The sequence below is a fragment of the Orbicella faveolata genome, unplaced genomic scaffold, assembly GCF_042242905.1.
Source record: "Orbicella faveolata isolate gen_17 unplaced genomic scaffold, um_ofav_v1 contig_4, whole genome shotgun sequence".
Lineage (NCBI taxonomy): Eukaryota > Metazoa > Cnidaria > Anthozoa > Scleractinia > Merulinidae > Orbicella > Orbicella faveolata.
In genome coordinates, this window is record NW_028301569.1 from 6,416,341 (window position 1) to 6,443,917 (window position 27,577).

At 37.3% G+C, this 27,577-nt stretch overlaps 1 protein-coding gene across 1 annotated transcript in view; it reads left to right on the top strand.

Annotated features, from left to right (window-relative positions):
• The first annotated feature begins 447 nt into the window (after positions 1-447).
• LOC110041170 (mast/stem cell growth factor receptor kita-like) overlaps positions 448-27,577 on the top strand; it is a 56,724-nt gene continuing 29,594 nt past the window's right edge. The window contains exons 1-10 of the mRNA XM_089276573.1: positions 448-663; positions 813-914; positions 1,843-1,929; positions 8,285-8,375; positions 14,975-15,538; positions 21,434-21,604; positions 23,751-23,924; positions 25,502-25,777; positions 26,148-26,468; positions 26,910-27,173. Of these exons, the coding sequence (XP_089132699.1) occupies positions 8,300-8,375; positions 14,975-15,538; positions 21,434-21,604; positions 23,751-23,924; positions 25,502-25,777; positions 26,148-26,468; positions 26,910-27,173 (1,846 nt within the window). The 5' untranslated portion in view covers positions 448-663; positions 813-914; positions 1,843-1,929; positions 8,285-8,299. The remainder of the gene's footprint in view (positions 664-812; positions 915-1,842; positions 1,930-8,284; positions 8,376-14,974; positions 15,539-21,433; positions 21,605-23,750; positions 23,925-25,501; positions 25,778-26,147; positions 26,469-26,909; positions 27,174-27,577) is intronic.

Sequence of the window (27,577 nt, forward strand, 5' to 3'; positions counted from 1 at the left end):
TACAAGCACAACTAGTTTTAAATTTTGGTCAGGATTTTGGTTAAGGAAGCTTCGGCTCGAATGAATCGTGCTATACACTTCTTTTATAAGAACAATTTTTTTCCGGCCAATGTTGAATATTATCATTTTTTCTGACGTCAGAAAAAAGGTTAAAAGCTTAAAAACTTGTGTTTATTCTTGGATTACAGTGTATGACATTTCTGTTTTCGAATGTATTTGGTGTCTGGATGTCGGGAGCCAGTCCGATATATACGCTATACGGTAACTGTTCTGTATTTACAAATTTTCAACGCACAGAATTATATGCTTTTCAAAATCTCAGCGTCAGGTTTATTCTTAAAATATCCTAAAAATTTCGCAAATTTCAGCCTCGATTTTCTCATTTAACATTTCTTGGACAAGTTGCGATACTTCCGGTTCGCTGGGGAACCGGAACTGTCCTTATTGTAGTGCCAGTCCTACTCGGCGAAACACTGATTGCTTTTGCGAAGCTCGCCTTCTCCACAAAGACAGTTAATCAGTTCTTTGTTCCCTGATTTTTCTCGGCTGCGGTGCGATGGGCATTTTTGAAATGCACGTGAACTTTGCAAATGGTAAAGTGAACCAGCTCAGAACGGAAGCGATTTCAATGTATCAACAAGGAACACACCTCGACCTTTCAAGGTACACATGAGTCACATGCGTAGAGCTTTGCTTATGTGCCGTAATGTGTTGTTTTCTTCTTGTGTTTAATTAAAAGAAATGGTTTTTCCTTTTTGTTTTAATGGATTTGCTTTGTTTCTGAAGTCAATGTCGGTCTTTTTTCATTGAAGAATGGTTTCAAAGATGCTTACAGATCGCCGAGCATGGTGGAGGAGATTACAAGCAAATGGGTCGCAGGACAAAGAAATCGATCAACTAACAAGAACTAACAAGTGAGTGCAAACATTATGCACTAATAATTCTACGTACTCGCCCTCCTCCATAACACCCCGGGAATTAGTATTTTGAGCCCGACAAATGGCGAGCAATCTCATCCCCGTGGATAATGTTTACATAAACATCCCGGTTGTAAGGGGCAGGGGGGTGGGGATGGGCAATAAACGGGACGGCTATTTTTGGTATGCTGTAGAACATTTGTTCATTGCTGCTAGTTAAGATGGTTTTTTTTTGGTTTGACCCCACTGGAATTCCACTTTTATGTTATGTTTTCAAAAAGCATTACATGTGTGGATAATAATTATTATAATAGTATTCAATAATTATAATGGCATGAGAGATAATTTAAAAACAACTTTTATTTCAAGATCCTCTCTCTCTCTCTCTCTCCTATCTGGCAAAATAACTGTAGTTTTGCAAGCTCTCCCCCTTGTAGCAGCATTTTGTTCAAGGCTGGCTCCTTCATTTAATTTCGTCTAACACTTTTTGCTGTCATTACCTCTTATTAATGAATGATCCTTAAAAAAAATGGGTTGAGACTTTTTCTCCACCACTTGGAATTTCTAGTGGGATGTGTTTGTATCTGGATTTTTTTTATGGTTGTGGCAAAGTACAAATTTAAGTAATGAAATAATTATTAGGCTTACAAGTTGAGCTTTGAGTCAAAATTAGAATTCTAGGGCTGAAAATTAAAATTTACACCATGTGGTTCCAGATGATGCAAATCCAACTGGTCTTTTTCTTGATAGCTTTGGAGGGCGAAGTGCTTAATAGTATTGCATCGAAAAAAGAACAGCTTGTGTGAAGCTTTCTCATTGTATTTGGCAAAAACATTAGCTTTAATGGGCTGTTTAAAATATGACATTTGAAAAACACTTAGCAATTTAAATGCACGTTTGCCTAATGTTGGGAATTTATCTTCAGATAATATGGGAAGTTTGTCTCACAGCATTCGACCAATACATTTTGAGACTGAAACACTTTATGGCCAAAAGAATATTGTTAAAACAGGTAATCACAGGGATAGCAGTAGCACAAATATTATTTTTGAAAGCTCTCATGTACAGCATAATACACCGATTCCAGAAAAAACCGGAATGAAAAAATTTGAATGTATGTTTAGGTAGGAGCTGCTTGTCTGACATAAATGTGGTAAGAAAAAGGAATTTAAGAGTTGGACACAAGACACAACACTTAGTGTTGTGCGGCTGCAAACTCTAATAATTGAAGCAAAAACCAACTTGATTTATCATATCCACGACTGAGTTTCCTTCGGACAAGCCAGATAAACAAAGAAGAAAAAAGTGGGAGATACTCATGAAAAGGGGAGATGCCTATTTTACCACGGTAGGAAATAATTTTTGTTGTTCCAAGCACTTCTTGCCAAGTGATTTTAAACTGAGTACACTTATTGAAACTGGGAGCCATACCCTCGGTTTTCCCTTGGACAAAAGTTGATAAGGAATCTCTGTGTAGAGCGAAAAGATGTGAGGCATCTGAGTCTGGCAAAGAAGAAGTGAATACCCATCAGCTTCAATCAACTTGGGAATTAATCAGTTTTCATGCCTCTGAGGTAAACAAAAAAAGTTTCCCAAAAACAATGTTGAATGTGGAAGGACATCAGTGATTTAAATGAATTTTGAATCTTTTTTACTTGCTCAATATTTCTGCAAGATCTGGCTTGTAGGTTTAATATTTCAGAACCAGTGGTGTCACACAAATTATTGCATGGGCCAATTTCCTGTATTTGGTGTTGGGGAGCCTGCCCATTATTTATTTACCTGAAGTTTTTTAGGCTGAATTTGAAAACATAAGGTGCAGAATAGGGTTAGGGTTGGGTTACTGCAGAGAGATAAAAGATCAGACACCCAAGACCTGGAGAAGCAGGGGGAACTTTACTCCAAATAAAAGTCTGGTAACACAGTTTTAAGGCCTTTTAGGAATTTTCCTTAATGTCATAGATTTGATAGACCGCGTGTACTGGCAAGCAAGAAGGTTATAATCTTCATCCCTTCTATGCAACCACGAAAATCAGAACTGACAATAATTTTACCAATTTTCTAAGGAAGACTGTTTTCCAACCATGAACAAGAGCTGCAAATGTGATCTTATAGATTCTCAATTGTTTTGAACTATTTTGAAATATTCATTCAAATATTACCAGAGAAAAACTAGAAGTAGCTGAATTCTCTCATATTAAATGGTGGACAAACTTACTGGAACTTTGATATACATTATTTATTCTGGAGTTAGCAATAATCACATCTTGTAAGGCCATCTCTAAGTATAGGTAAGCCAATTCATGTATAATATAGTTATCATAAATTGTACAATACTCTCTAGCATCTCCTTCCACCATTCTATGTCCAAAGGAATTTGCTCATTAAAATTTCTCAGTTACTTAGTCAATTTATAGCCAGGACATTCCAAATTCTGTTCACAACAAAGAGTAGTTGTTGTACATTGTATGTACAACTTACAGCAACCACATTGTACATCATAAGCTGAAGTACATATGACTCTTGTTTACTTTTAAACCAGTGTCAAAAATTTTGCATATTGATTTTATAAGGCAAGCTTTCAGGGTCTCACCATCCATAACAATGGCATTCCTAACTTAAATGATTTCATGGAGAGTGCTCTTACTTGGGTCTGTAACCAGTCCAGCTAGGGAGGCCCCCAAAAATTTCCCTTACCTCTTGAACAAAAAAAGCATTTTGTTACTTGCACCTTCGTCTATCCCTGTTGATGCATTATTTCAGTGTACTTGTCCATTACTAGTTGCTAATTTTCGGGTAGATCTTTCATGGCATGTGACTGATACTCTTTGTTACACTGCAGTATGCTTCATGAATAATTTTATTGGTGATTTGACTGATGAATCAACTTTGTGATTGTGTCTTACCTTGTAACACAATGATGCTGTCACTGTACCAAACCCTTGCTTATACCATTCTTGGCGAGTAGATCGTGGTCTTGTTTGATACTTTGATTAGCATCTTTTGAACTGAAGGATTTGTCTTTATTCCCTAACACCAATTGTTAATTTATGAAGAGAGAATAGATGTTCTCTAACTTGAGAAGACTGAAGCCGTCAGTGAAAAATGAATCAGCTGTACGAAATTTGTTTAAGTGTTTTGTTGCCATATTCCCGATATCTGGCACAATAATTATTTCTAAATTTACTTTCGTCTTTCGAGCTCTTGCTCCGTCAGTTTTACTACTTTAAGCTACTTTAGCTTTAGTAAACCTATTCTTCAGGTCAAGGTCGTAAATTTTTAAAATTTTGATTTCATTCAGATTCTCTTTTCTAAAGCGACCATGAACAAAGTTCTTTTAGGCATGAAAAATGGTGAGAACAGGTTGTTTTTGTGCATTTTATTAGAGATCGAGACAATCGAAGGATGGAAAACATACACGTCCAAAAGTTCCTTAATTTTGCCCCTTTGATTTATACAGCAACTTTTAAGCCAGAATTTCAATTGGCTGAGTGTAAATTTTTCAATCTGTTTTTCGCTCACACTGACGCCAGGGAAGATCATCAGAAGAGAGATTGGCCTTTCTTCGTTCACCATGTTGCTTTGAATGTTTACCGCAAGGGCTGTTAGGCCTCGTTTTGTTGCCACTTCCGGTTTTTTCTGGAATCGGTGTATTTGGATTATACATGTAGTTATGATTTACTTCTGTCAGAATTTCACCAGTGAAAATGGGATTTTTTTTCTCTTGTCAGCCTGTCAAAATCAAATTTGACTTAGAGTAATTTATCTACATCCTTCCTCATAATCCCGTTCTTCTTCCCCAATAGTTTACCATTTTTTGTTTTGAGGAACGATTTTATCCATTAAGTTGTTTGATATGTATATTTGACTGCATTTGGTAAAATTACATGGAAATTAAGAAAGCCGCACAACCTTAAGTTGTCAGTAATCTGCGCACACAAAGAGTTGTACTCAAATTCTAACACAATTTACATTTTCTGTTTGGTAGGAAGTGACTTGAATACTGTGAATCCTCGAATTAACACCCAGGGTGCTTATTTCAAATTCAGGACAAGATGGCTGGGGGTGGGGGGCAGGGAGGGGACAGGGGGGGCTTAATCAAGGGAACGCTTATTTCATTATTCCTAAATTGTGGTCAAATATGATCTTTTTTTTTTAAAATAATATATGTATGTGTCAAGTCTCAGAACGATCCTGTCTCTTTTGAAGAACTACATAATACAACCAATTTAGCCAGTTGGGCTTTGTGCAATGAATCAGCAGATCTTCATTACCAGAAGCTACTAAGTCAAAGGAAAATTAGCATATAGAGCAGGAATGTGGGAAACAAATTGTTTGCACGGGATATTGTGACATGAAATGTCACAACAGGTGGGATTGATCAAGCATCAAAGGAAATGCCATCAAAAAGAAAAGAGATGTGATGCTTTAGAACTCTGTCAACTAATATTTTAATAAGCATTCTTTTGAAGTACCTTGCATGCCTGCCTGGTGTTTGAGAGGTATCATGAAGCTTTGATAAACCCGTAAGTCAACATGTTTTAAAGAAGCAATTAAGCATGGTCTCTAATTTCCAAATGAAGATACAATCGAGTTATCGCATCAGATTGATCTAGGCAGCAGAGTCTAAGAGTGGTCACTACACAGGACTCGAAAAAAAATTGAATTCTAGCTTGCCCTTTAGGCAAGTAAGTCTCAAATTTTGCTTGCCTAGGGCATTTCCATGCCAGCCCAGATCTTCAAACTTATTAGTACCGGTAATTCATGAACTCAAAAATGGAAGTCACTCACTGGCATGTTTGAATGACATAAACCCATCTGCCTTGCTTGTAATCTTCTTAGTTTTATCACTTTCAGGTTTGTGTACTTGCTTACTATTTCCTGAATTACACGCTGGGTATCTTCAAGAATCCACGAATCAATGTTTTCAATCCATCAAAGGTTGTGTTTGACTCCTCGAGCGTAATTAAAACTGCATCTTGCCCAACTCCAAAAAAAATCATTTTGAAGAGACGCGCATAAAATTAAAAACAAGTAGAATAAAAAACAATTTGGCTTCTCTTCAGTTTTAAAACATGCCCAGAGTCGAATTTGAAAAGACAGCTGGCTAGTGCATTTTTTTTTTTTTTTTTTTTTCATTTGGGTGGTTGAAAAATAGTTTCAGTCAAGTGAAAATGTCTTTATTTGAATGAAAAACTATTTTCCGTCCAAATCCAGTCACACTCAGTCTGAAAGGTTTTTTTGATGACTTCCTAATCAATTTCTTTTTAACAGTATTAAAAATACTTTTTATTTTGCCCAGCAGCACCCAAATAGGCTCATGCTTCTACCAGAAAACTTGTATGTTTCACCCAAGATTGACACAGGGATTTAGTTGCTGGAGAGGGCTTTGTTTTTGTGGTAGAAATATATGGCTTCTTTCTGCATACAGCCTCTACAGCTGTGATACAAATATGTCAAGTTGGGTTTAGGTGAAACTGGTAAATGCTACAAAAAATTGCTGAAATTATTTTTAAGAAATAAACATGGCGTTTTCATACTGAAATGGGCTATTTTTAGTTGCAGAAAGAAGGGGCATTTTGATCATGTGTTGGGTAAGCATTTCTGAACTATGAACAGGCGTCACGCAATCAAAAAAACAACGCTATAATTTCATCTAAACACTCTTATTTTACCCATGTGCCTAACATTTACTTGTTTCAAAATTTGTTAATATCAAAAATTTAGTTGGCAGACAGCTTGCCTGGGTTCTCATCCATGGGGCAAGTGAGAAGAGAGAGTTACTTGCCTGAAAGGAAAATGTACTTGTCCCGGACGAGCGGATGGGTTTTTTTTGTCGAGCCCTGAGTACAGTTCTTGCCCAAGAAAAAAACCCTCTCACGAGTTGTGGCCCATTTGCCAAGCATTGCCGGCGTCAAAGTTTGGAAAGCGAGTTCTAATTGAATTTTTTATTTTATGTGTCTTGCATCAACTGCCACATTTTCTTGCATGTGAGGTGAAGAGACCCTTCCCAACATGCATTGCAATCACTCTCGTGAACTTTTCATGGCTTAGTAAACTTAGTTTAAATTTATTGACACAGAGAGTCCCACAGATAATGGCCAACAAGTAGCGATCGATGGTAACAGATCTGTGATCCAGGTTGATTTTATTTCAAAGCAGCCTGATTTGTAGTGTTTTGAACTTCTGGGATCAGCAGATATGCAGAAGTATATCGGACCCATATGTTATGCAGAAGGATAAATCTTTTAATCTGTCAGCCCTATTTAAAGGGCTTTCATTTTGACTATTTGGTACAGTCATCAACATTGATCGCTGTATTCGATTTGGCTACTGTAGTTTGGCAAGCTAGTTTGAAATTCAATGTTTATGAGCTGACTGGACATGGTGTAAGAGTCCTGTTTTTTTTCTTTTTTTTTCCACAGTTCTGTAGAACTAACAAACTTGGCTATTTATTAGTGAAGTCAAACCGTGGTGACTGTTTCTAGTTGCCTAAACAAACTACAATGGAATCCCTAACCCTACATTAGACTTACTCTAACATTAAACTTTGGAGTGAAATTTCTCTCTGTTTTTACTCCACTAGAAGACTTTCCACCCGTTTTTCTATAGTATAACTCACCAAGATCGAGATTGCCGTCGGTGACTATTCTTTTTAGCTGCAGTCATTTCAGTTGAAGGATTCAGTGGAAAAAGGTGTTAGCAATTTTTGGTCAAAAGTGGAGTTTGCCAAAAACACTCCAACCACATTTTGTGTGCAAGTTTGTTTAGGTGTTTTAAACAATGTTCTACAGTGTACAGTATATATCACAGTCACATAATACCTTGACCCAGAAATGTAAAACGATATATGCGCCTGCAATGTTGAGTAATACAGTGATTTCAGGAGCTTTTAATTATCTATTGGCCAGCAGAATTACTATTGTTTCTTTGCTTTTTTTGTTGTCTGGTGGGCAATGGGTAAGCTGTGCAATGAATTCTAGACTGTTTGCGTAATAATTTTATCAGACTCACCTGGTTGTACTTTAAAGGTTACTTAAATGTCTTTTCAGTTCATTCATGTTAAAAGCATCACAGTTCTTACACAATTGTTGCTTGATATTTTTTTGTTCACTTCTGTAGGAGTACAACTACCCTGTATAAGCAGATCTCAACAATATTTCTTAATAGCAACACCTTACAATTCCTAATTCTTCACATGTTCAGTTCACGGCTGCTGTCTTCTTTGTTACTGCTTGTGTTTGAGTTTTAATACTGTAGTGAATTTACATGACTGTATTTAATTGTTGCAATATTGTACTATGTTTGTATCAATAAAATAAACGATTAAAAAAATGACTGTATTTAATATTACTATTGATGTTTAGTCATAGTGATTCTTCATGGGAAATGTTGAGATGCGTCAGCTACTTGCAGTCCTCATGGTTTTCTTACATGGATTTTCTGTTTCATCAGCAGGTAAGCACATGTGAGACATTTAAGTGTGTATTTAGCATAGGATCTAGAGAATAACACATGGCTGTGCATAGTAATGGAATTTTTAGATATGGAATTTCAAATGTCCATCTAGCTATCTTGCGAGTTTGCTGCTCGCACTCGTGAGATATAAAGTTGCATGTGAGAGGAGAAATTGCATATCCACAACCAACCATGTACAGCGAAACCTGTATTAAGAGGACACCCTTGGGATCCTCACTAGTGTCCGCTTAATACAGGGTGTGCACTCTAAGCAGGTTCCTATATATTGTGCAATAAGAGTTAATTATTAACCCTTTAGTAACTCAGTGTAACACAGTATAAGATCAAAGACTGCTCATAGCACAATGCCCAGTTAGTCAATGTATCATTCTGGTATAATCTATTTAGCTTTAAATTGACGTCGCTCAACAACGTTAAAGGAGTCTGAGCTGAACTTTTAGAAGAAAATAGCCCTTGAAGTGTCTGCTTATTGGAGGTTTTGTGCAAAAAAAAAAAAAATTAATGGCTTAAAATTGGTGTCCATGTCCGCTTAACAGGGGTGTCCACTGACTGCAGGTTTATTTTACAGTAAATGTAAGAAGAAAATTTTGGGACTGAAGCTGGTGTCTATTTAATAGATTGTGTCCGCTTATTATGGGGTACTCCACTTAGTACAGGTTTCACTGTGCTATGATTTTTGTATATTACATCATTAGACTACATAACAATGTTTCTGACGATTTTCTGACCACATTCCAAAGATTCTCAAAAAGTTGTACAAAGGCCACACTAGTTGTTGTTTTTGATCATTAATTTTTTCTGAAGATTTCCAAAGATTGCCTAAGACTTCTGAGGAAGATCAGAAGATGTTTAAATCATACACCTGGTCCAACAAATTTAAGGGGTCAACATGGTATCGCACATGAAAAACTACATCATTGGATGATACAATTCGAGAGTTTTCATTGGCTTAGCCATCATGGTATATGAGCCATTATACATGTACCATGCTCTACAAATATGGTAAACATACATGTAAGCGTAATTTTTGGGGGGATGTTTTGCTTTAGTTTATTTAAAGTGCAGTGCCTGCAAGAGCACAAACTGCTCATCAGAGACCTAGTATTCCATTTACTCTCCTATTTTTTTTCACTTATGTTTTTTTTTAAAAAAAGAGAAAAGCACGGTCATAAAGAAAAAGGAAACAATAACAGCAATTAGCACAGAAAGAAATTAAATGAGGAACAGTTTGATTAGCAGATAAAAGACTGAACAAAGTGACAGAAATGTCATTTAAAGTACCCATAACCTTAAAGTTCTTCTACTCTCTCGCTTGAATCTTCATCACCCAAAGGACCTCTAAAAAAAAAAAAAAAAAAAAAAAAATTGATCAAATTGCAATTTGAAAATAATTGTTGAAAACTTTCTAATTTGCCATGATTTTGGCTCACCATTTGCCTTAGTCTTCTCTTAGTTCCTCTCTGCAAAAACGGGAACTGTGATAAATATAGATTAAGGAAATGCTGACTTCAGACAGAAAGTAAGCAAGTTGAGATGGAAACAGATTTTTCCGCTTGATTTCATTTTTAGTAACAAAAAAAATGTGAAAAAAACAAGATTTAAGAGTCACTATCTCCACAGGTTTTGTCTACAGATAGATATGTGGTTCACGACAGTTCAGTGTAGATTCCTTAATCTTCCCTCTTTATTATTTGACATAATTTTTCGTTTTGATCATTTTTAGGTGACTTGTTGAGTGAAATTATGAACTGCATTCATTGCATTAGAATTTTCTTCAATGTGTTTTTTAATCTCCATAAAATTTTAATTAAATAATTATTTTAGTTGATGTTAGTTGGTCATCCTGGGGAGCCTGGGGCAGGTGCACTATGACATGTGGTAGTGGATATCAAACTAGTCTGCGGTTATGTACCGATCCTCCTCCGCAATGGGGTGGCAATGATTGCCTAGGAATGCCTTCTGAGTTCCAGTCATGCAACACAAACATTTTGTCAAAGTGAGGGCCTCTTCATATGAGCCCAGTGAATCGGCTGGCTTTGATTCCAAGATCCTGCTTCATCACTCTTTTCTTCGTACAAATTTCCATGTATTCATATGAGAAGCCGGGCTCAGGCCCGATTACCAAGAGCTTGGTTTTAGTGACCAAGATCTTGATAACTGGGATGAACATTTTCCCATATGAACACTTCAGCCTGGGTGACTGGGACGAAACTGTTTTGACTAAAGTGGCCGAAATGGCATATTTTTTTTTGCATGTCTCTCCACTTCAGAGGTAATCATGAAGCTTTGATATTAAGGAGGTTGGCACTTTTCTAACAGCGATACTTTGAAGGATGAATACTACCACTATTTCCTAAGTGATACTACATTAATGGTATCATACAAATACCCAATCGTTGGTAAACAGGTTGCAGTTATCAGTTTATATAACAGGTTACCATAGCAATAATATGACCTGCTAAAAACACCCTAAATTTTAGCTTTAAGCATTTACATGTATAACTCAAAAATGAGTTCAGTGACCCCATTTTTATTATCGAATTGGGATGATAACATGCAACTTTTTGCAAAGTTTAAATCAATTCTGTAGTGTGAGTGCAGAGTTACCTTAAATTTTCAAAAATTTAAGGTGGCTGTGAACCCATACAAGAGAATTTTTTTGAATGTTGCAAAAAGTTGCATCTTTTTCATGCTTATCACAATTTGATAATAAACCAGTGAGACAATCTCAGATAGTGCAGAGTGCACGGTAGTCCCATAAGTACTCAACCCTTCTCGGTTCTCTTCCGGTTTGTATCTACCTTGGTAGTCTGCTAGGGCTTTTCCTCTCAGCAGTGTGTGTTTCAAGGCTGCATTTTCATTCAAGGTCCAAAAATTACTTATAATTACTGTTTGTCACAACAGCTTTTAAATTTTACTCTTGTGTTTTGCAATGATTTACGTTCATTTTAAATTCAATTATATGTTGAACAAACGTGACAATTTAGCTCTTTGCGCCAACTTTGTAACTTGATACTTTTGTTTTCCTCGCAAAGGTATGTAACATAAAACCCTTGTTTTCTCCAAAACACATGGAAAATGTGCTTGTTTTTTGGGATAAATGAAAGAAAGTTGAATATCTGACAAAGAAATGGAAGAGGAATGATTTTGTGTTTTCTCAAAATGTAAATTTTCTTGTCACCAATGAATAAAAACTAATTTAATTATCAGATAGTCATGGAATACCACTTTCTTTTTCTGTTTCCACCTTTGTTGTTAACAATAAAATAATTCATTCAAATTAATACACAATACAACTACAATACAACTGAGAAACGTTTTAAAGAGAAGTATTGAGGGTAAACAGCTCGTTACTTGGCCGATATTATCCTGCATCGGTGAACGAGTCTCCTCAAAGACTGATTAAATTAATTTAGGCTTTCATCAGGTGCCACGGAGTCTGTAGCAATATTTGAGCACTTTCCTGGTTTCTTTTGTCACAAATTTACAATTTGCAGAATATTAAAGCCACTAACTTGGGAACTTTTTGGTCTCTTTTACAGACGCAATTAAGGCGAGAAATAAACAAGCCGCCAAGGAGAAGCTATACATTTCCCTTCTTTATTTTAACCCTGACAAACTACCATTGTAGTTTGAAAACAGCAGAAGATATTTGTTGAACTGAGCTGTGGGTAATTCTAAAAGATACGTTTCACTTTTGCACTAAACAGGGACAAGTGGCACTACCTGGCATCACATGACATATACAAAACCGGGTGGAAACAAAGTATATAACACTAACGATGTTAGAATGCCTGCCTCTTACATGTTGGGTTCTACAGTAAGGAAAACCGCTCAACATTATTTTGTGTGTTATCCTGTATGCAATTTATCCCCCACCTAATATGTAGAAACAAATGCTAAATATTCTGTGCATGCGTTTAGAGCAAATTGGTTTTGTTCCAAAGAGAATAGTACCACAAGGAGAGCAAGGGGTTACTTGAAACAAATATATAGCTTTGCGATGTTCACACCTAACCGACGTAGATGGAACATGTTTTACATAGGGTGCACAAGTACCTTTCCCACCTCACCCCCACCACTTCCTTGCCTCTAGACTAATTAATTAATTGAAATTAATTGATTAAAGAAACACTAAAGTTTGCGCCTTAGCACCATAGCACCTTAGCGCCTTAGCGGCAGGCATCCCCCAAAACCATCCCAATAGTGCAATCTACACTAAAAAGGGGTCACTGAACTTGTTTTTGATTAGAAGCGCTTAAAGATAACATTAAGGGTGTTTTTAGCAGGTCATATTGTTGCTATGGTAACCTATTGTGCCACAAAATAGACAGCAACCTGTTCACCAATGATTGGGCAGATTTTTGGATACTATGATTTTGGCATCAGCAGATACAGAGAGGTAATAATGAACCATCAAAATCAACATCTTGGAAAATGCTGGAAACTGTTTCGAGCGACCTTAAAGTGTCAAACCATGTAGCCTGGGAGAGACCCATACTAATAAGGGGACACAAACTAATGCAAATTAGTATAAATCTACTAGCATTGTATCACGAATGCTGTTCTCTGATTGGCTTCGCTACTCACTATCTATTCAGTGATAGATAGTGGGTAGCGTAGCAGTGTGTGCTTGATAACAAAATTACGGCCACTTATTGGCATTTTCGAATAGTAGTATATGGTATATAGTATTATATAATAACCCAAGTTATTCTCACATTTCGATTGGTTCTCGCCTATGATCTATTAGAGGACAGACGCACAATTGATGTCATCATTTCAAAGTTTTTCCCTATGTGTTTTAAAATGGCGGAAAGTTTTTAGAATTTAGATAATATTTTACATGACTGGGCAAAAGATAAGGTACAAGAAAGTCTTGTCCAAGCATTGAACAGGTACCAGAAGCATAGTCTAGCAGGAAGAAGAAAGATAAAGCTGTTTCTGTTTTAGAAAATGACTCGGAAAAAAAACTCGAGCAGTCTCAGTCGGCAGTCGAGCGAGACTAAACCAAACACAAAATTGGTCATGGTAAGCCGAGACCAATGCTTTGTCTCGAATTTAACAAACCCAATAAACAAAATGTTTATGAGATTAATTTATTTAAAACTTTTCTCAGTCCCAAATAATTGGTGACACAGTGATTGTCTGGAATAAAACATCAAAACCACTTCCTAAAATCAGTTAAAATAAACACACAACCTTGCTTTCCGATGCGAATGTTCCAGTCCGTTTCTGGGCACAGCAGCGAGCAAAGTATAGCTCACTACAGCTCACAGCCAACTGTAGCGCAGCTAAAAGGTGTCTCTGACACTATTTCACACTGATTTGAGAATCACCAACCACAGAGGACACAAATTTCCACCATCACTAACTCGAATTGAATGGCCTCCAGGTTAACCGCAACCACAAGTTTTCCAAGCATAGTTTTTCAACTCCTGCAATATTCAAAGCAACATCCAAGCTTTTCGCCTCACAGGGCTGCTCTGATGTCAAAAACTGACTTGACTTATCCGGCATTTTCTTTAAGATTTGTAGATTTCGCAGTTCAATTTTGCTTTCGCTGTAAGTTTTCATTCCACGAGAAGCGACGCTCGAGTCAAGTTTGACAGTGGCATGATTTTCCTGGACCAATCAAAATTCTTTGCAACGCATAGCAACCAATGAGATTGCTCTAATTTGTATAGACAATAGATTACGTCAAATGGCTTTTTTCGTGTTCACCACAGTGGGCAAAGGCCGGCTTTCGAGTTATGTTGAAAGATTTTGAAATAAAGAAAGCTTTATCTGTAGTAGTTTGTTTCGTTATTATAATTTATAAAACAAATAGATTCCATGTTGCCGTGCGTCTGTTCAGTAATAGACCACAGATGACGTCAAAATGTGGTAAGAACAAAAAAGTGGCACATGAGGCGATAGTCGAGTGTGTCACTGATTTTCTTACCACATTTTGACGTCTTCTGTGATCTATTACTGAACAGACACACGGCAACATGGAATCTATTTGTTAAGTAGATAATAGTATATATAGCAGTTCGTATAGTGTGATCGTCCGGGTGAGTGTAGTTCTGAAAAGAACTGTTGTTGGTGACTGACGTTTCGACAACCTGAGCGGAAGTCATCTTCAGAGTCAAGTATATATAGCCATGAACATACAAGTTTATGTTCCAGTATGGTTTTGTTTCTTGAATTTCATACTGGTCGACCGGGCTGAAATTTCCCATATGAACAGACAACAAAATTTCTCCTGGTAATTGAGCCAGCCTTAGGTCATTAGGCATGTGTGAAGAGTCCTCAGACGGCCTTTAAGCCTCAGGGTAAAATGTTGAGCATAATCTTAACTTAGGTTCTGTATGCATACAACTAGATGTACCCCTTATAATACAATAGAACAGTCAGCCAGTCAGTGCTTCACATAATTATGCATCTAGACCTGGGTAGCTGTCTAGATGCATAAAGCTAAGTCAGTAGCTATGAATGGTTGTTAAGTGCCTAAGTGCATGGTGTCAATTGAAATTGAGAATGAGAGTAACACTGTATAGCCATCAAACTCAGGTTGTTATATTTTACCTCAACAGTATGTGACAAAGACTTTGATTTGGTATTTGTGATTGATGGCAGTGGAAGTATTAGGCTGGCTGGAGCAGGAAACTTTGGCATGATGAAGACCTTTGTGAAAAAGGTGATTGAAGGATTTAGTGTAGACTTTAACAGAACCCATGTAGCTGCAGTTATCTACTCTTCGTCAGCGTATGTTAAAAAGGTGTTTGGTTTGGGTACTTTCTTCAGCCATGAAGAGATCTTCAAAGCCATTGATGACATTAAATATCCCTCTGGCAGCACAAGCACCGGAAAAGCTCTCGAACGAGTCAAGAATGAAATATATACGCCACACCAAGACAGGGAAGATGTACCCAATGTTTGTATTATCATTACAGATGGAAAGGCAGATGATGACGTTGAGGGACCATCACAAGCTCTAAGAATTACAGGAACCACCATATTTGCTATAGGTGTTGGATGGAATTCTGATAGAACTGAGTTGCTTGAGATGGCTGGAAATGAAAGATATGTATACACTGCACGTTTTTTCGAAGATTTAATCCATGTTGCAGAAGCGATGGAGTTATCTATTTGCCAAGGTTGGTGACGTTCTTAGTTTAGAATGGTTTAATTTTATCTGGACTAGTTTCAGTGAGTAATCTCATGTTGCAAGCTTGCTTGAACTTGCCAACTTATTGAGGCTTCACCACTTGCATGACTTCTGTGATCCAAATGTGCGACTGCTTGCAGGCTATTCCCAGAGCTTCCAATATCCCCACTCAATAATTGAGCTCCTCTGCCACCTTTCCCAAGCTACATTTACTTATTAAAATAAGAAAAGGTAAAGTCTATTTATGATACGAGCCAAGTGGCCCATCAGCATAGAGTTTTTCTTGGTTTCTGCAGCATGGAGTGACTAGGAGTATTAAATTTGCCAGCGTGCATTATTTTATTCGCCTGGGCTTGGTTGTTGGAAAGCTGGTTAATACTAACCCCGGATTCAAAGTTAACAGAAGTACAATGTATCAACATTCCTTGGCGTATAAACATGTTTTAAACTAATTCTTATGTTTTGTGTAGTTTGAGATTACTCAAGCTCAAAACTGACTTCAGGACAAACAATATAAATAGAAAACCTTATAAAAAATACAAAACTGACAGAAATCAAAATTCTTGTTAATCCTGGACCAGCTCAGGCTTTGAACAGCATGCCCCTGGGCAGAGAGAGGTACTGCTCTCCTTGTGGTACTTTTCCCTTTAAATTGAAACAAAACCAATATTTGCTATCAATATATGCACGTGCAGTATAGTTAACATCAGTGTCAAATTCATATTAGGTGGAAGGTACATTTCATACAAAATCACACACTCATGTCGAGTGCTTTTCCTTGTGGTAGAACCAAGACATGTCATGCACATGCATTCTAACATTGTTAACTTGATACAGGAATGCTATTGTGACTGTATATCTTTTGGCATTTCCCCTAGCTTGATTCAAAAAATTTATATCATCTTCTGTTTCCAAACCACACTGTTGCATTTATTTCTTCCTTTAATTTAATTGCTATGAAAGAGACCTAAAACTTCATATCCACAGCCAAAACTTCCCTGAGTATGTGACATTAAAACTTGTCAAATTGTAAATTTGTCACAAAAATAGTAAACTGCTCAAATATGCTGCAGACTCTGTGGCAGCTTTAGAGTCACAGTGAATAATATAATCCATACTTTAATACACTCCATTACATGTTATTTTCATACCACGTGCATATATTATGCCTTGCTTACATAACTACTGAGCAATGGACATCTTATGTGATTGGCTATTGTACATTCCTTGCACGTAGAATTAGTTACGACACTTAATTCCCTCTTTTTTTTTACAGGCAAAAATAAAGGATAAAGAACTCAAAGTTTATGCCAACGCTTAACACACTATGAAAGTCTCAGTTAATGTTTCTCACAACAAAACAAAGTTTTCAAAGGATTAATGCCTTAAGTGTCCAAAACAAAGTATCTGAATCTTTTAAGACTCTCTTAACTTCTAAGCAATAAATAATTATATGTTATTTGCCGGTTGGGAGGTCTGTATAGTGAAGAACTGTGACCGAGGTCTTGAAAATGCTGGGCAGCATTTTCAAGCATTTTCAAGCCAGAGGTCACAGTTTTTCACTATATGGACCGACCCTAAGCCGGCAAATAACATGTTACTTTACTTTTTTTTCCTGCCGTAAATTGGTTTTACAGATTACAAATGGGTTTGCTTACGCAACTCTTGTCATTGAATCGGCTTACACGCTGTCTACTAACGAATTGTAAAAAATCTTGGCAACGAGCAAGTAACTCATATAGTAAACAAAGAAAGATGTATTAAAGAACAGATGTTTTTCGAAGTACTAATCTGTATGGACTCAGGCTTTGCACCCTTCTACATGTAGATAAACAATTCAAAGAGGCTTGGACAATGAATGGTTCTGGCATTCGACCCGGGCATTAGCTTGAGGCCACACTGAGTGGTATCATCCTTCGATGCTCAATGCCATGTGCTTGTGGAAATGACTAAAATTCTCTGGTCGAAACTGGGGACCGTTATCTGTCCTCAGAGAAAATGGTACGCAAAATCTGGCAAACATAAGAGTGATTTCCTCTATAATCTGGTACTTCTGGTAGACTTCAAATAGCAACCTCCAGGAATCTGCTGCAGTAATAATCGACCACCACCAAAATACTTTCTCCTGTGTGTAGGGGTCCTAACAAATCTGCATTGTAGTCTTGCCAGGGAGCACATGGAGGCAAAACATGAGACGTCGGATCAGGTGGGTCACAGCTTGAAATAAATTGACAGCCATGGCAAATTAACCTTGCACACATTCTCTACATCTTTGTCCATTGCTTGCCACCACACCTTACTTTGAAGCAGATACTTTGTCTTCACTACACCGTGATGACCCTCATGTGACAGTCTTACTGCCTTGTCTCACAAGATCTTCTGCACCGCTATTCTTGTATCATGAAGCAAAAGCTCACCATACATTATGTAGGTGCATAATTTCATACTTGACATGTGCAAATGAAGGAATCATACACTGTTCCCAGCTCCCAGATCTCACACAGTTCTTCACTACTAAGCATAGTTCCTCATCATTGTAAGATCCCTCTTCATTCTACGGTAATAATGCTACAGGCACGAAGCTCTCTACAACGACTCTAACAAAATCATGCTCCTTGTAACATCCAATTGTTTCACGGAATTCAAAGCGGTTAGAGCATCAGCAATGTTTGTCTTCCCAGGCTGGTGCACAACTTTGAAGTCATACCCTTTGAATAGTGTGAATAATTAGAGCAATATTATGTAAGTAGAGTATAGTGCTGTAAGTAGTCTAAAGATATTGTTTCCCTTGTGTTATTGCAAAATTAATAAAAAACGTCATACCCTTGTAATTGCAACACCCATCTCTGAATTTGCGCACAAGGCTTTGACGTGCATGAATAGATTCATTCCAAGGGTTTGTGATCTGTTTCCAGCCCAAAGCTTCTTCTGGATCGATAAATGCTCAATCACTCGTAAGCCCAAACCAAAGCCAACTCCTATTTCTCCATCTGCCTGTATCGCCTCCCCACTCAGTCAAGTTGCTAGATGCATATGAGACAGCCCTCCATGTCCCTCCTTGTTCTTGGGTAAGAACTGCACCTAAACCCACTGGGGAGACATCTGCAACGATTCTTGTCCTACAGTCAACCCTGAACTAGGCCACTGTCTTGGCCAGAGTGATAAGACTCTTCAGTTCCTAAAAAGCGGTTTGTTGTTCTTGGCCCCACTTAAAGTGGCACCCGTTCTGGTCAACTCTTGAATGGGCATGGCTATGGATACTACAGCTGGCATGAACTTTGCTGAATACTGAACATAAAAGAGCATACCTGATTTGCATCCTTAGGAGGTCATGCACTCTTTGTGGAAGCAACCTTCTCCTCACTTGGGTTAAAGCCATCGCTGGTCAGTTCATGACCAAAAAACATGTGCCTTGACAATTGAAACTTGTTTACTGTCAACCCCACCTCACTCAGCTTATCCAACACTGCATGAAGACATCAGTCTTGTTCCTCTGTGCCCTTGCCATGAATAAGTAGATCATCCGCAATGTTTGCAACTCCAGCGCAACTCCTCATCAACACATCTCTGACAATTTGCTGGTATTTCTTTGGTGCCAACATTGCACCAAACGTCAACTGCTTGTAAAAATAAAGACCATGGTGTGTTACGAAAGTAGTGATGTCTCGACTGCACTTGCTGAGTAGAATCCAGTGGAAACCCCACTTGAGATCAATTTTGCTGAACACGGTTCTGCTGTTTAAATCATGTATAAGCTCCACTGTTGGAATCAGTTGTCTTGCACAGATGATTACTTCATTCGCACGATGCATGTCCATGCACATCCTTACATCTCCATTACCTTTAGGAACAACCACCAAAGGTGAGGTCCATCCGGAAGACCCATGTGGTCCACCTTCTCGGATAACCCAAACAGTATTCTGTGTACAGGCCGGGCTACAGGCTTCACAGACTCATGGTTATAGAGTTTAAGCTTGTATCCCTTCAAAAGACCATCACCCGTACCAGTAAACAAGGCCTTGTATTTCTCTCAGATACAACTCTCCAGTCCTCCTGTGACAACATTGTTCACTTGGAAAAGACCAACATGCAAAAAGTTGAGAATTTTGGCAATTTCATGACCCAGTGGTGTTTAGCCATCCACAAAGTCAGCTCTACAACCTCTGTTGTTACCAGTCAGCATTATATTACATCAGCAGGAAAAGTTCTAGAGTGGGTAAAGAATGTTCATCAACTAACAGGAACGTACCATAGCAAACATAACTATCATTCTCAAGTGGAGTGTATTAAAAGGAATGTTTTGTCAAATTTACTGTAGGTTGAAAACTCGACCATGATGTCCTGAGACATCAATACAACAGACTAACGAAACATTGCATGAAGTAGAAACAGTTTACAGTATGACTAGCTTTCGATTCTTACTGACCACTGACAACACAGTATAGACATGAAGGGTCCATCCATGTGGCAGCAACATAGGCCTTAACTGGAATGAAGAATTGTGTCTCATTTAAGAATTGTTTTTTAGCCAATTTCCATCTTTTATTTAGTAAAAAGAGCTCAGTCCTGCAGACTGTATATAACATTTTTTGCTCCTTGTAAGCAACGACCCCTCAAAAGAAATGACCCCCCCAAAAGAAATGAGCCCCAAATGCTGCTAATTCTGAAAGTAACAAGGCTTGTTAATTTCAGAAATTTGCGGTAGTTTAACCCATTGACTCCTGTGCCGCCGGTAACCGCCCGTGATGAGCCTTGGCCTTTGTTCCACTTCTGATATCATCACCTCTGACCAAAAAGGGCATCATCTATGCTCAACTTCTGCAGGAGGGCAAGATCTTTCCAATGATACCCAGATCAGAGTGATCGGCTCAATGGAGCCAGAAATATGCACGAAAATGCTCAAAAAGTTGAGTGAAAAACTCAGAGCAAAATTTCCTGCGACTACACGTGGCTTCTCCATGGTAAAAATTGCCCGTCTCAATGATGCTTTCTCAGAATATTTTGAACTGGAAGCAAGCCCAGTAGAGGGTCAATCACTGCAGCAAACCAGAAAGAAAAGGAGAAAAAGGAAAGGCAAAAAAAAAAATTTTAAAAATCAAAAAGCCTAAGACATAGATCTCAAAATTTCGATTTCTGCACATGCCCGAGCAAAAATGTCGTAGAACAAGACACTAGTGGAAAGAAAGGCATGCTGTCATGTTGCAAATGCCTTTTTGAGTAGATTGGAGCTAATTTGGCCCATATCCAGCCTGAAACTCTCCAAAACGTCCAAAAAATGCATTTTTGGCAAAAAGCTCTGGGAGTCAATGGGTTAACAAAGAGGGTTAACAAAGAGATTTTTAAATATCACTTTTTGAAGGATACCCAGAATATCTAGAATTTCTTCTGTTTAATGAAGTTTGTTTCTTTTTTCAATACTCCAGTTACTTATTCCCTAAAATATTTTCTTGCAAAATTTCATGAAATTCCTACTGAGCTTTTCTTGAGAAATACTACATGTAGGTGTAGTTCTGAGAAAGCTATTCCACATTCAATCGCAATTTTTTTACTTACTACACTTGAGCTGCATTTAACTGAGTTCAAAGAAACATCTGAGAATTTTTGGGTTCTTTGAATTGTTACATTTCCTAACATATCTTTCTAATTAAGGACTAAAACCGTCAATGCACAATACACAAACACAATACACTTCAAATATGAAGAAAAATAGCATTTAAGCGCAGATGTTGAGCAAATAAACTTTTCACTGCTTACAAGCGTAAGAGCATGCGTGAAAATTGTGTTCAGCCAGCTTTATTGACCTAGTGGACCGTATTTTTATAACACTTACTTGTAGATCTTCTTCAATGTGTTTGTAAGTATCTGTAAAATATTAATATTTTAGTTGATAGTGGTTGGTCAGACTGGGAGCCCTGGAACAAGTGTACTGTGACATGTGGTGGTGGATCTCAAAGACGACAGCGGTCATGTACCAATCCTCCTCCACAATGGAGCAGCCGTTCATGCCAAGGAAACAATTTTGAGTCCCAAATATGCAACACAAACAGTTGTCCAAGTAAGAAGGCCTTTAAGCCTCAGTGTTAAATGTTGGATAAAGGCCTCAGGCTCTGAACTACATGTACCCTTTATTAAACATTTAGATTATGAGCTCGAGATTTCTATTGCATGTTATATAATAACCCAAGTTATTCTCGCATTTTGATTGGTTCTCGCCTATGATCTATTAGAGGACAGACGCACGATTGACGTCATCATTTCAAAGTTTTTCTCCCTATGTTTTAAAATGGCGGAAAGTTTTGAGAATTTAGATAATATTTTGATATATGACTGGGCAAAAGATAAGGTCCAAGAAAGTCTTGTCCAGGCATTGAACAGCTACCAGAAGCATAGTCTAGCAGGAAGAAGAAAGATAAAGCTGTTTCTGTTTTAGAAAATGACTCAGAAAAAATACTCGAGCTGTCTCAGTCGGCAGTCAAGCGAGACTAAACCAAACACAAAATTAGTCTTGGTAAGCCGAGAACCATTGCTTTGTCTCGAATTTAACAAACCCAATAAACAAAATGTTTATGAGATTAATTTATTTAAAACATTGAACTTTTCTCAGTCTCAAAATAATTGTTGACACAGTGATTGTCTGGAATGAAACATCAAAACCACTTCTTAAAATCAGTTAAAATAAACACATAACCTTGCTTTCCGATGCGAATGTTCCAGTCCGTTTCAGGGCACAGCAGCGAGCAAAGTATAGCTCACTACAGCTCACGGCCAACTGTATCGCAGCTAAAAGGTGTCTCCGACACTATTTCAAACTGATTTGAAAATCACCAACCACAGAGGACACAAATTTCCACCATCACTAACGCTCCTTTCATTCAAAACTCGAATCGAATGGCCTCCAGGTTGACCGCAGCCGCAAGTTTTCCGAGCGTAGTTTTTCAACTCCTGCAATATTCGAGGCAACATCCAAGCTTTTCGGCTCACAGGGCTGCTCTGATGACAAAAAGTGACTTGACTTATCCAGCATTTTCTTTGAGATTTGTAGATTTCGCAGTTCAATTCTGCTTTCGCTGTAAGTTTTCATTCCACGAGAAGCGACGCCTGAGTCAAGTTTGACAGTGGCGTGATTTTTCCGGACCAATCACAATTCTTTGCTATGCATAGCAACCAATGAGATTGCTTCAATTTGTATAGACAATAGATTACGTCAAATGGCTTTTTTCGTGTTCGCCAAAGTGGGCAAAGGCCGGTTTTCGAGTTATGTTGAAAGATTTTGAAATAAAAAAAGCTTTATCGGTAGTAGTTTGTTTCGTTATTATATAAAACAAATAGACTCCATGTTGCCGTGCGTCTGTTCAGTAATAGATCACAGAAGACGTCAAAATGTGGTAAGAACATCAGTGACACACTCAGCTATCGCCTCGTATGCCACTTTTTTGCTCTTACCACATTTTGACGTCATCTGTGATCTATTACTGAACAGACGCACGGCAACATGGAATCTGTTTGTTAAATAGTTAACAGGGGCACAGCCTGAGTCAACTATCATGCATAGAAATCAAGAGTGAAGAATCTAATTGTTTTAGTATAAGTCTACTACATGTAGTTGTTCAAAACTTTATTTAAATCTTCTTTACAGACACTTTGAAAATGCCAGTAGAAGTAGCCATCATTTTGTTAACAAGGGTACACTGCTAGGCTACTCACTACCTATAACAGGATAGATAGTGAGTAGCGAAGCCAATCAGAGAACGGCATTCGTGATAGAATGCTAGTAGATTTGTACTAAAATACAATAGATCAGTTGCTCATTCAGTGCGACACATTTAGACTTGAGTACGTGGGACTGGGGGAAGTAGTTGTGCAAGTCAAAATTAGTGGTCATCCAGTCACTGAGACAACAAGAAAGATCACTGGTCAACCATCTTTTAGTGACATTAATTACCTGATTGCCCAGCTAGGAAAAATAATGGACAAGCCAGCTAAAGTAATCACAAAAAATCATATAGGAAACTCAATACTGGCAGATCTGCACTGATTGGTTGATTGATAGTTGATCAAAGAAAATGGAAGTGTACATGCATGTGCCTAGAAAAAAAAAAAAGAGGAAAAGTACAACTTTGATATTGATACTGTCAGTGTATCAAATGTAGCTATATGTGCATGTATTGTAAAATTAACTGTTTTGATCTCCTTTTTGTAAGTTGATGGTGGCTGGAGCCAATGGAGCCAATGGAGTCTCTGTACTAAGACAGTCAGTGGCATACAAACAAGGATCAGAGAATGTGCTAATCCAGAGCCAGCACATGGTGGAATGAAATGCAATGGAACCAGAGCAGTTGTGAGGGATTGTACTAACATGTCCAGCTGCTATGAAGGTGCACAGAGATAAGTTATAAGTCAATATGTTTTTTTTTTTATTTTTCATTTTCTATTTACACTGCATATAATACATTACAATTACAGAATACTTGCATTAAAAAGCTTTCAATTTACAACACAGTACTAAAATCAACTGATAATTTGTTACATTACTAGTTTACAATGATCACTTACAAAATGTTATTTTTACATTAAGTACATAGAGTATACTCCAAATTACTTAAGTACAAACATTACTAATTACTACATACGACATGTACAGTATTACCTACATTACAAATTGTTGCATAAAATTATTGAGTTACTAACAAGGAAAAATTATGCTATATTACACACATTATCACTTACAATACATTACATTACCTCACTTACGATACATTATGTTGCATTACTCACTTACAATAATTATGCTATATTGCTTGCTTGCACGAGGTTACAGAACAATGCCCAATTAGTATTTGGAAAAACTGTGATAACCAATTTAAACCTTGCAAATTAAATGTGTGACTACGTACTGCATGCATTAATTTAAGAAACTGGACCACTTCTCTAAAAAGGTATTATGTTTGTTTGACATAAGGGCTATATAACATTTGTTTGATTTATGTAATCTGCAAACCTAAATTTAACGCTATTTAATGCTTTGCAATAAAGATTATTTATGAGAATAAGGTGGTTTAGGGTTGAACAAAATGACCAGTTATTAAGTCTATGCCATAAATGATTTCATTCTCGGAAAGGCGTAAGGTCTTTTTAGAAGTAGACTGACACCATGTTCAATAAAATCCAACTAGAAAGTACTAGCAGAGGGACCCAATACAAATAAATGACTGACTGTTTGGTTGATGTTTGTGTAGAAGGGATGTTATGAGGGTCTTCAACCTTTTTCATTAATTTTTTGTACAACTAAATGCAATTGGTGTAAAGAAAATTGTGAATAATCTTGTATTGGAATATTGAAAATTTGATTTCTTCAGTCACAAGAAAGGGTAAAGAATAATATTTTCTGACATTCATGGATATCAAATCTACATTCTATAAGTCTTTTCTCAGCTGTTAGAGGAGAAAAATTTTGATGATCAACAATTATTAAAGATCCGTAATTTATTTTGCATGTAAGTTTATCAATGGTAAGTAAATTAACTGTGGTGGCTTGTTCTTCCTGTTCTAGGTATTTTTTCCATACACTCGATATTGCCAAAAGGAGGCCATGATAATGTTAAAAAATTGCATTTACAATGAATTTTTGTAAGAACTCGATGAATTCATGACAGAAATTAAGTGTTACTTTCATCGAGAAGACCGGATAGTTTACAGATATCAGCTTGATGCCAGCTTCGAAAATATGTGGAGGCTTTGTTAATTTTTTTATGAATCAATTATTCCAAACAATTTGGTTGAGTACTGTACAGCTTTGTAGGGACAACATTATGTAATTCTTGCCGGTGTGAAATTATGTCTTTGTAATCATTGATGGAATTAATTGCCATAAGGAAAAGAAGACTTTAAAAAGAAACACGGCATGTAGAATCAATTGGGCTGATAAAAGACATGCTTTCACTTCTTCCATCAGCATTTCCACTACGCTTTCAGTTTGAGGAAAACCCATCACGCGGCAGAATGGAAATCTACAAAAAAGGTAGCTGGGAAAGACTTTGTACCAGAAGGGGAGGTACAGATGAAGAAGATTTGACCTGCAAGGCCATGGGTTACACTAACAGCGGGTTATATGATGATGGTGCATGGCATGGAGATAACAGCAATGCCGCAAATTCATCAATCCACTCTAACTGTACATCACTGACAGATTGCAAGAGTAACGTCGACGATAAAACACAATTATGCAAAGGTATACATGTACATGTGCATACGTACACGTAGTTTGTTTTTATTCTTGACTTGTCCTGGCCCAAGTCCAAAACAAGTTCATTGACATAATGTGATTATTATATGATTATAACACTATCAGCATGTGATAAGATAATTTTCAATCAATCAATCAGTCAATCAAAAGAACTTGTTGAAGGACAGAAATCTAGTGTTACTTTTGTAAGAAAGTCCGTAATGTTTCAAAAAACAAATTGTGCTAATGACAAATGGTATTGAAAACTTTCCATCTCCAACATTAGGGCCCTGTTTTTGTAAGATGCAATAAGCAAAACCAATTTAAGCAATATTCTAACAAAACTGTAATTATTTTTCTTTTGTTATCGCACAAGTCCCTGTACGATTAAATGGGAGCAATAAAGAATATTTTGGAAGAGTGGAAGTGTTTTACAAGGGAAAGTGGGGAAAGATCTGCCATAATAAATGGAATTTTGAAGATGTCAAAGTTATTTGTCGTCAACTTGGCTTCAAACGTGCAGTGGCTGAATTTGTTGCGGGAGATATCAAGGATGAGGACATTCCTTTTGTAATGTCTGATGTAGCCTGCTATGGAGATGAGCCTGAGCTGGCATCCTGCCCACGAACTGATGGAAAGCTTAATGTTGACTGTCAAAATGATGACACAGCTGCTCAGGCATTGTGTGAACCAAAAGGTAAGTGATCTTAGAATAGTTTGATTTAGTACTATTTTTATTGATAATACTTAAAAGTCTGGCATTATCTAACCACCATACAACCACCATATGCTCATAGCAATAAACCAATCATAGCAAATTTCAAAATTTTTGCCCGTAATTGCAAAAAGTGTTTTCATTGCTAAATCACCTCCAAATGTGAGAAAACCCTTATTTACTTGTGTGGTACACATGTATACTAATGTAATAAAATTATATTGTTATCTGACGCTCATAGCAACAGTGTGGATCACAATATTCTTGCTTACCAGAGAAGAGTCAGCCCTTTTCGAGAGGTTGATTAATTAATACCTAAGGATTTATCCTTATTTGTTATGTGGTACGTTGTATAGGTAATATTGAAAAGCATGCTATACTAAATGCCCCTACAGGGTGCTTAGCAGGAGTCTTTTCTTTCAGGGGACAAAATAGTTTTGAACGCGGTGCGAGAATTTTTGGATGTTGGCAAGAGTGAAACTATTCGCTGCTCCTTGGAAAATGAAACCAAACACATAAGTTGGTTCGATAACAAAAATCAAGAGATTTTAAACCCCACATCTAAGACAAGGATGAAAGCAAACAAAAATGGTGAACTGACCATTAAAAACGTTGCGTTGTCTGATGGAGGAACCTATGAATGCAGGGGATTGGAATACACTCGATACTACACCATCTATGTCAATGGTAGGCTAAATGATTATTTTTTTACTAGGAACATAATTTTTACTAGCACATAATTTGATTATTTAGCCTGGTTTTTTTAGCCAAATATGTTTGTCTTAAAATGGGTACCTTCACAGCTCTAAATGTGTACAATTTTTTTCTCTAGCCTCAATTTCAGTAATCTTTGATAGACCATTTACACCTGTGCATCCTGGGGTGGAGGGGGGGTACTCCGAGAAAAATTGGGTGGGGTTATGCAGCCAGCTTCCTAACACCCTTACCCTATTTATGACCAAAATCTATGATTTTCCCTACCCTATTTATGACCTGACCAAAAATTTGATACCCTGTGAATGACTTGATCCTGAATCAATACCCCGTTTCAGACCTGCCTTACACTTAGCTCCCTAGTTCAGACCAGTGTT